Below are 10,306 nucleotides of genomic sequence, written 5' to 3'. Positions count from 1 at the left end.
GATATGAAATCATGTTTTTATAACAATTAATGCGAAATCAACTTATAAAAATGTTTTTGAAGAAACTTGTGATGAAAAATGTGATTCAATGCAAAATAACTGAAATATATGACTGTAGTCTTATGTCCAAAAAGTGAAAAAAGTACAATCATTTATTTCAAGTATTCGTTTGATTCAGATGGTTTGGAAATCATGTTTTAGTAATAATTAATGCGAAATGAACTAATAAAAATGTGTTTGAAGACATTTATAATGAAAAATGTCATTCAGTGCAAAATAGTTGAAAAAATACATATCATTATATAGTCTTATGTCCAAAAAGTGAAAAATTAATAATTATTTTAAAGTATTAATTTGATTCAGATGGATAGTAAATCATGTTTTTATCATAATTAATGCAAAATGAACTAATACAAATGTCTTTGAAGAAGCAGGTGATGAAAAATGTGATTCGTTACAAAATAGTAGCAATACATAAGACTATATTCTTATGTCCAAAAAGTAAAAAATTGCAACAATTGAATAAATGAAATATTTTGATTCTAGTGCATAGAAATCCATTGTATTATAATAATTAATGCAGAATATATAAAAATGAATGTGTTTAAAGTAATTTATGATGAAAAATGTGATTCAATACAAAATATATGAAATATATAAGACTATAGTCTTATGTCCAAAACGTGAAAAACGTGTAGTCATTTATTTCAAGTCTTAATTTGATTCAGATGGATAGAAAATCATATTTTTATAATTAATGCAAAATGAACGAATACAAATGTGTTTGAAGAAATTTGTTATGAAAAATGTAATTCACAGAAAAATAGATGAAATACATAAGACTATAGTCTTATGGCCAAAAGGTGAAAAAATTGCAATATTTTTTTTAATTAAATATTTAGATTCATGTGCATAAACATTCATTGTATTATAACAATTCATTCATAATAAATAAAAATAAATGTGTTTGAAGGAGTTTATGATGAAAAATGTGATTCAATAAATTTTTTTTAAATATATAAGACTATAGTCTCATGTCTAAAAAGTGAAAGAAGTGCAATTGTTTTTTTAAGTATTCATTTGATTCAGATGCATAAGAAATCATGTTTTTATAACAATTAATTCAGAATAAATAAAAAGAAATTCGTTTAAAGAAATGTATGAAATCCATTTAATCTATTTTGATTGAAATGGTGAGCAAATTATGTTTATGTATTAGCAATAGTAAAATAAAAAAATGTGTTTGTAGAAATGTATGATCAAATGCATTTCAGTTTAAATCAACAAAGTTCAAATGACCTTTATTTATTCCTATTCAGATAGGAGATTGTGTTTACGTAGCAATCATGGTGAAATACACAAACAGAAATCTTTTTAAAGAAATTTATGATGAAAAACGTGTTTCAGACAGCAAAATGGTCTTGTGTCAACGTGGGAAGAAAGCACACATTTTCAGTGTCTTTTTTTTATTTTTATTCAGATGGATGGAATCTGATTTACAGCAGTTAAGATATTAAAAGTTATTTTGGGTTATATTTTATAATTAAGAACCGCTCTCTCCGAAACCATCCAAGCGAATGGCTGTGTGGGCGGAGTTCTCTCTGACACACAATCCTGCCTGCCCTGCCAACCATGGGATAGCTCATTAATTTCTCTCTGGATTCAAACACACTCAGCCTGCCTCATGTGATCTCAGAACACAAGCTCACAATTTTAGATAACGGAATAAATTGCACCATATTTGAGAAGTCATCGTGGCACGTCGTATGTTCAATCACTGAAGTTTTAGCGTGACATCTCTTAAACTTGCGCAGCTTCTAACTCTTCTGACAGATTGGGGCTCACGCACAAATGAGCAGTCCCTGGTGAAACCCACGCTAAAAATTACATCCAGATTTAAAAACATTCCTGTGTTTATTTCAGTGTTTACAAGTCTCTCAAATAAAGCTTGTTGATGCTGTTGGAAACGGGTTTAAAAAATCACCAGTTTTAATGAGATGGTGGTCCTCGCTTAAAGAGGATAACTTCATTTAATCCTGAGATGAAACCCAGGTCCTCTGCACTCACCATAGGGGACAGGGAAAATGAATCGTGTGCAGAGACTGCGGATTTTGAGGGCAGGGGTATGGGAAGATTGCACAGACAGTCATTTGACTGTTTCGTGTTTTTTCTTTTTTTTTGTACTGTGAAGGCATTGTCAAAATTCTCACACCTCGCATCAACCCCCAGCTGCAGAAAAAGCTCACGAGACAGAGCTCTTTCATTTCAGACTGTTCAAACTCCCACTCCAGCGCTCTTTGAACTTGTTGTGTTCTGTTCTACAGAAATAGCACTTTCAGAAGGAAACTGTTTACCACCGTCTAGCCCTGGCCTCTGGAGACGGGCTCGTTTTGGGAATGAAAGATTTTTAAAAAAAACATGCCTGTCATTGTCAGGTACGACTGAAAACATCTACAACAGTCTCCAAGGAGACCTTTGTCATGTACGTTTTTTTTTTAAGTCACCAAGTTAAAGCTGAAATGCTGCAAATAAACATTTACTATTAATTTAAAGGGTGACTTTTACCTGACTTTGTTCCTACACAAAATTCACCGTTCACCAATTTTGTTGCATTTGCTTAACAGCTAATCCTCACCTCACTTCAGCTGTCCACAAGGGGAGCTCTGTAGTGCTGATCTGCCAAGCCCTGGCAGGTAGAAAGCTGCAGCAATGGCCACAAGCGGAGACACCTGAAACTGCTTCAGTAGATGAGCTTGATGCTGTTTATTTTTTATTCTTGGCTTATCTATATAAGTCTATCTTTTGTTAATATATGTACTTCCATCAATCCATCCATTATCTATACCCGCTTATCCTGAGCAGGGTCACGGGGTGTGTTGGAGCCTATCCCAGAATGCATTGGGCGAGAGGCAGGAAAACACCCTGGACAGGCCACCAATCTATCACAGGGCACACACACCCACACACTCACACACTCATACCTATGGGCAACTTAGAGTCTCCAATAAGCATGTCTTTATAGTGTGGGAGGAAACCGGAGTACCTGGAGGAAACCCACGCGGACACAGGGAGAACAGGCAAACTCCACACAGAAAGGCACCAAGCCGAGATTTGAACCCACAACCTTCTAATATAGGTACTTAATATTTTTTATTATTTAGCCTATGCACCAGGGACAGAGTGTGTGTGTGTGTGCACGCTTGACAGTTGCGTGTTCCAAATACTTTGTGATAATCCTGATGCAATGTCTGTAGGATTTCTGAAAAGAAAGATCCACACTGTAGAGAGATGGCACCGCAGAGAAGAGTGGCTGTGGAGAGAAACTGCACACCGAGAGTGATTCCACTAAAAGCTGTATCTTTATTAATATTTAAACCTCCCGTTCCTCAGCTCGCTGCCCGTGATTGGCTATTAAAACCTTGACCCGCTCCACTGCGGCACTCTGGGGGACCTCTTCTTTTTGGACTCCAGCTTCGGCCTGGACTTCTTCCTCTTGGTGTCGCTGTGTCCTAGCGACAACAAGCAACAAAATGCTCAGCGTAAAAAAAAAAAACATAATAATAATCAACTCCGATACAACTGCCTTTTATCTGGTGTAGATCTGCATAGACTCTGCCACAGCAGAAATAACACATTTTACAACGCACCTGAGATGAGAATGAACTTACTGTGCGCTATAATGTACAGTCAGAAAATTCTCACCTTAGTTTCATCAAATAATAATAATTTTATGCAAGCAATACATAGGGCTGCAATTCCTACTCAGATAAACCAATATGGATGTAAAAGCCCTTAAGGCAAATCTGACAGTCTGCACTTTAACCTCATATTTATTGTTTCACTTCATACAGCTTAAGTACAGAGTCAAAACATTATAAATAGTGTCAGTGTCCAAATACTTATGGACTGCACTGTGTATGTATGTGTATGCATGTGTGTTTGGCCCTGCTCCTACTGGACCTACTATCTCTCTCTTTACCTGCTTCCTCCACTATCCCTCTCTTCCTGCTTTCATTCCTGTTCCCTCTCTCTCCTTCACCCACTTCTCTTTTTTCTCCTTCTTTTCCGTTTCTCCTGTCCTTTCGCTCCTCTGCACTGCAAAGGTGAGAGTTCACACCTCTGGCTTGGGCCGGCTCCTCCTCTTCCTCTGTGGGGTTGTGGGCGGGGCTCTGTGGGCGGGGCGTGAGGGAGGAGGCGGGGCCAGGCTGGGTGTTCAGCCTGCGGTTCCGGCCCTCTTCGTCCTCCAGGGCTTCTCTACGCTCCACGCCTGGGGGGGGGGGGGGGGGAGGGAGGGGAGGGGCGAGGTAACAATGAAACCATGGAGATGGAGGAAAGGCGGAGACTAGAAATGAGAGAGTGGGAAGTCATGAAAAACAGTCGCCTCGCGAAGGCCACTTTGGAAAGGACAGAAGTCCCGCCCAGCACTGAGCCAGACAGATGAAACACAAAAATCGAGAGTTTGGGCGAGACCAATCTTTCTATTCTTTTTCCTAATTTCTCTTATTCTTAGTATCAGCGGCGAAATAAATTCACACAATCACCAGATGTTTCTTGTCTGACAAACCTTAAAAAATGGGTCGTTTGGAGGATTTGACCAAATGTAATCTATTTACGTCCTGGCAGGAGATGAGGCTGCTGGCGGGACTGCCGTCCTTTCGAGGGTTTGAGAGTGACCCCTCTACGGATGACCCCTGAAAACCCGTAATGCTGACGCTACCGTGCCTTGTCAATCACCCACTTATGTGCACCACTTACAATAATTTGCGCTGGGTAGAAAGACACTCTGATCGATTCAAAACGGTGAGTTGTGCATAACAGTCTAATCGCTATACCAATTTTCGACTTTATGAAACTGCCACCACCAGCAAGCGCTGCCATAGAGGCTCAGGAACATCGTCCGAATCTCAGACTTACCTCGCACGTGCCAAATGGTTCAGGGGAAGTTTTGTTTTTTGTTACTCTGAAAACATACAACATGGCCACATTTTCAAGAGAATGTTAAAGCATGGGTTTTGTTTTTTTTTCGCCATAAACGATGCCCACGGGGAATTAATTGTGTTAACCTATGAAAATATTACAATAACAAAATTCATAAATGATTTCAATACCATACCTTTATTAGAAAATTTGTCTCCAGAAATGTGCATAGAAAGCATGTCAAACACGAACAGTTTGTTAGTGCAGGATGAGCAACTTCTAAAAAGAGGAATGTGTTCACTAGCGCTTGTTAAAATAGACAGTAAACGCAGCAATTGAATCACTGAAAGCAGCTACTTGCTGAATGAGAGGAGCATAGTTCTTTGGATTAGTTGTGCGCTGAAATTAGACCTCCTTTAGACACTAAGTGCGCTAATGTGAAAATGGTGTTGTGCGCCTGCACACAATAATAATGACAATAGCAATAATAATAATAATAATGATTATAAATACTAAATACTAAATAAATACTAAAAATAATAACAATAACAGGAATAAATAATAATAATAACAATACTACTACTACTACTACTACTAATAATAATAATAATAGTAGTAATGATAAATAATAATAATAATAATAATAATTATAATAATTATAATAATAATAATAATAACAATAGCTTTGTTTCTTGAGCGTGTGTTCTCGAGCTGCCGTCGTCCTTTACATGTCGCGTCTTAAATTCATATTCCATTCATATTTCATACGCCGTGCTTTATTGTGGTTAGTCATGTAAATAAACATGAGATTTTTCTTTCTTCTCTCTCACTCAGGCATTTACATTTATATTGAATTAGAGCCGAGTATGTGTGTGTGTGGGGGGGGGGGGGGGGTGGTTATGGAGGGGGGGGGGGGGTGATGGGGGGGGGGGGGGCGTTGTGTGCAGTAATTAAAGTAGCAGAGCAGAAAGAGGGGGTCCAGATGCTTTCCGGCTGAAGCCGTTCGATTTAAAAGGCCCTCCCCCATTTTTCTGATTTCCTGGATCCTATATTCAATATATTTAGAATATTTAGAATTATGCTCAACTCCTTTTTCCTAAGGACTGCATATGACAGGAAATCTCATTTCAGATCCACACTTCTGTTTGTATTGTACAATTTCTTATTTCTTTCCCCGTGTCTCTATATTGTTTAGAGTATTTGACTGCTTAAAAATGGTACATTGCAATATGCAATTTACAGTGTGATGTGTAAGCTGTGTTTGATATAAAAACGCCAGGGAAGTCAAAGTAAAACATAACGTATACTGTAAACGTGTTGAATTAAACATTTTTAAAATTTTTATATTAATTCTGATTCTCTTGGCTACTTTATATATGTATATGGCTGGTGAGGAGAATAAATCATTGCTATGATTCAAAGTATCATGCATGAATTTTCACTAAGACCAATGGGGCACATGTAAAGTCACTGTAAAGGCTAATTTGTTTATATCAGGAAAAGCATTTCCATCAGTTCCTGTGTGTGGAAGTCAATTTATAACCAGGCTCTGAGCTATTGGGTCCAGGTCCTTCATGATGTCATAAAGAACCTGACATAATATCCAATAAATGTTTTAGTCTCATCGTCTCCTTCCATAGTATGAGGCAAATAGAAGAATTCTCTCCCACCAAAACTGCCTCTTTGAATCTCTGTGCAACACCTTTGCCATAGAGAATCCCTGTCCGCTTTACCAACAAACTGCTCTACTCACAGGCTCATTTGTATTAGTTAGCAGATAGCAAACAGCTATGGTGGCATGCAAATCTGATTTCAGCTGATTTTTGTGAGTTTAAAAATTTTTTATTTAATGCGCAGTTTGAAGGGCTTTAAACTAAACGCCTCTTAAATTATCATTAGAGCAAGCAGGGAGAGGGGACTGGAGTCATTTCCACTGTGTGGTACATTTTTATAAGGCTCAGCGTGGGCAGCTGACAAGGTTGTCACTTCTCCAGCTACAAGTTTTTTCACAAATAAATGCGACAAGAATTTTCTAAAAATGACAGAAGGGGCTCGCTAAACTAAATGGACCAGAAGGGACACAAAGTCCCACAACTCTTCAAAATAAAAATAAAATAAATAACATTGCAGCAATGCTGGGATTTAGGGATTTAGCTGTGGTTACCAGGGGTCGTCTCGATTGGCCGGGTGAATTGATACGGTTCTCACTTCGCTGCACGAGCGGGGACAATGGAGCGAACACGCAGGTCGTTATCAAGGACGCGGCAGCCGAACACACTGGCCTTGGAATTTTAAAAAAACGCAGCGGAACGCAAACGGAACGGGCTGTTCGGCTCTTTCACTCGCTGAGAAACACGCGCCACCTTTGCGCTCGCTCTTACGCGGGAGTCTTTTTAAGAGGTTCTATAACGGCATTTATTCAGGACTGAAAGCAGAGGGAGAGAAGATCAAGTCTTCGAACGGAAAAAAAAGAAACGTACGAGCAATTTATTCTCAGTTCAACCTTGACGAGAACAGTCTCGGCTGCGCTCGCGTTGTCAGAGGACCTTCGTTTCGCCCATGAATATTTGATTTATAATTACAAAGCAATTACCTGAGCAATAAAGACTAATTCAGCACAAACAAAAATAAATAAATAAATAAATAAATAAATGAATAAGTGCCGGGATGCAGAAACGATTCACTTGAACTAGAGAATGCAGACAGGACTGCAATACAAGTCAGAGCATCTGTATTTAAGAATAAAAGTAATAAAAATAATTTTCTATATAAATGATATTCTTAGATTTTTTTTTTTTTTTTTTTTAAACATGACTGGTAACTATAATCATGTGTAGATTAACATCTTTTGGAGGTATTTGTTTTTCTTGTTGGATTCAGTGAGGTGACTGAGTTCTAAAGCTGGGGCTCTCTGGTCACTACTGATTCTAGCCCCTGCTCTACACCACCACTGAACGAACCATCAGTGGATATCTTGGGCCTTGTTAATGCGCATAAGCACTACTTTTGACAAGTCAGATTTCTATACACCCGATGTATGAGGCCACGTTTTCAACACTTAATTTTTAACGTATTGCTTATACAATTATGTTCAAACCAAAACATTCGTTTTCCCGTTTCTTTGCTCCAACCGACCTGACAACTGGAGCGTCAAATAAATGAACACATTACCTACTAATGCAAGAGCACACAGTGGCCAGAAGAGGGGGCCATTGTACTACGGGAAAACGTTTAGAACTCGCGCGTGAAAGTAAGGGGACTTCAGCATACTCTCCCTTAAATATTTAATATAAAAGGTGCTTCTATAATTTAGTTATCCATGCATTGCATAGACATTAATAAACATTTTTGATAAATATTTTGTTCCATATTTATCCTGTTTGACTGGGTTATGGTTATAATAAAGTGGTCTAAAGGCTCTATTGTCATTAATTAACCTCTCTGTAGGACTAGTGCTGAATTAGCAGCGCATACGTAAAGAGAGCAGAGGAATTAAAAGCATACGGAACCATTAGGCCGAATTCCCGCGGCATGCGGCAGATCAGATGATTTGGTGACGATGAGGAAGGAAGGCCGTTCTCAGCGAGAGGGCGACGAAGGTTTAGCGCGTAGCGGGAGCGGACTGGAGGAGACCGCTGGCTGGATGTGGAGTTGTGGACCAATCAGATCTCTCTGCTGGATTATCTGGGAGATCCACAAATCGGATAAAAACTTCCTCTGTAGCAGATAGTGGTCCACTGACACACACACACACACACACATGTGCAGAGACCACAGAAATGGTCTACAGAAAAAAGAAGAAAAAAACCCACCACATCCTCACACATGCAGACACAAACAGGAACCACTGCAGCTGTATTCAGGACAGGGGGGTGAGACGCACTGTTTGAGGCACACGTAAATTTCTACATGGCGGCATATAGAATATCAAAATTAAGTGGCAATATTTAAGAAATTATCTCTCACCAAGCGCTTCATACGCACGATAGTTTCTGAGAAGGGCTTGTGAGTTTGAGGGAAGTGAATTTTGTATTGTTTCGCTCATTTTTGTCTCTTCAAGGACAATTGATATTTGGGCTCTTTCTGTTACTTTCAAGGATGTAAATATTATCCATGATTTTCAGGGAGAACCTGGAACACTAGACCGATCCCCACAGGACCAGGAATGTGGCCCTTTCACCAAAGCAAGGGTCAGCCTGGATTCTGCTGGCAAAAAAACTCATTTTCACATTTCTCAAATCACACTGGCTCAGTGGGTTTCCCACGTTCCCCGATCGCTCAGAAGCACTGGACAAGAAGAGTTCAGATATAAATAACGACTGAGGACAGCTGCAATCGAGATGTCCGAACACACTTTACACCATTTGTAAACGTGACAACAAAACCCAATGACAGTTTTGGTAAAACCTGCAGCAAAATGACACAAAGGACTGCTAAGATTTACCGTGTCAACCTCACATCTGCCTGTCTCACACAGACCCGCTCTGACAATTAGAGAGAGAGAGACACCTTTAACGATGACCCAGTAGGGACCAACCCTTTCACACACACTCTCACACACACTCTCACACACACTCTCACACACACACACACACACTCACGCACACACACTCACGCACACGGTCACTCACACTCACACTCACACTCACACTCACACTCACACTCACACTCAGTCACTCACACACACACACGGTCACACACACACGGTCACACACACACGGTCACACACACACACACACACACACACTCACACACGGTCACTCACGCACACACACGGTCACACACACTCACACACACACACACGGTCACACACACACACACTCTCACACACACACACTCACACTCTCACACACACACACACACACACACACTCACACTCACACACTCACACTCACTCACTCACTCACTCACTCACACTCACACACTCTCACACTCACACTCACACACACTCACACACACACACACTCACACACTCACACACACACTCTCACTCACTCACACACACACTCACACACACTCACACTCACACTCACACTCACACTCACACTCACACTCACACTCACACTCACACTCACACTCACACACACACACACTCACACTCACACTCACACTCACACTCACACTCACACTCACACTCACACTCACACTCACACTCACACTCACACACACACACACACACACACACACACACACACTCACACGGTCACACACACACACACACACACACACACACACTCACACACACACACACACACACACACACACACACACACACACACACACACACACACTCACTCACACAGACACACACACACACACATGGTCACACACACACACACACACACACGCTGTTAGCTTAGCGGTGAATGCTATGTTTAGCCCGGAGCAG

The 10,306-nt window shown here is 40.1% G+C and overlaps 1 protein-coding gene across 3 annotated transcripts in view; it reads right to left on the bottom strand.

The window, feature by feature from the left end:
• Positions 1–3,340: 3,340 nt before the first annotated feature.
• The window catches only part of dnajb6a (DnaJ heat shock protein family (Hsp40) member B6a), a 29,206-nt gene continuing 22,240 nt past the window's right edge, over positions 3,341–10,306 (bottom strand). For 2 of the 3 annotated variants that reach the window (XM_035429493.1, XM_035429492.1), the window contains 2 exons: positions 3,980–4,267; positions 3,341–3,509 (listed from right to left, as the gene is read on the bottom strand). In XM_035429493.1, the coding sequence (XP_035285384.1) occupies positions 3,412–3,509; positions 3,980–4,267 (386 nt within the window). In that variant the 3' untranslated portion in view covers positions 3,341–3,411. The remainder of the gene's footprint in view (positions 3,510–3,979; positions 4,268–10,306) is intronic. The other variant, XM_035429494.1, reaches the window with a different exon arrangement.

This window comes from Anguilla anguilla, chromosome 8 (assembly GCF_013347855.1).
Source record: "Anguilla anguilla isolate fAngAng1 chromosome 8, fAngAng1.pri, whole genome shotgun sequence".
Classification (NCBI taxonomy): Eukaryota; Metazoa; Chordata; class Actinopteri; order Anguilliformes; family Anguillidae; genus Anguilla; species Anguilla anguilla.
This window is presented reverse-complemented; position numbering and strand designations above follow the sequence as displayed.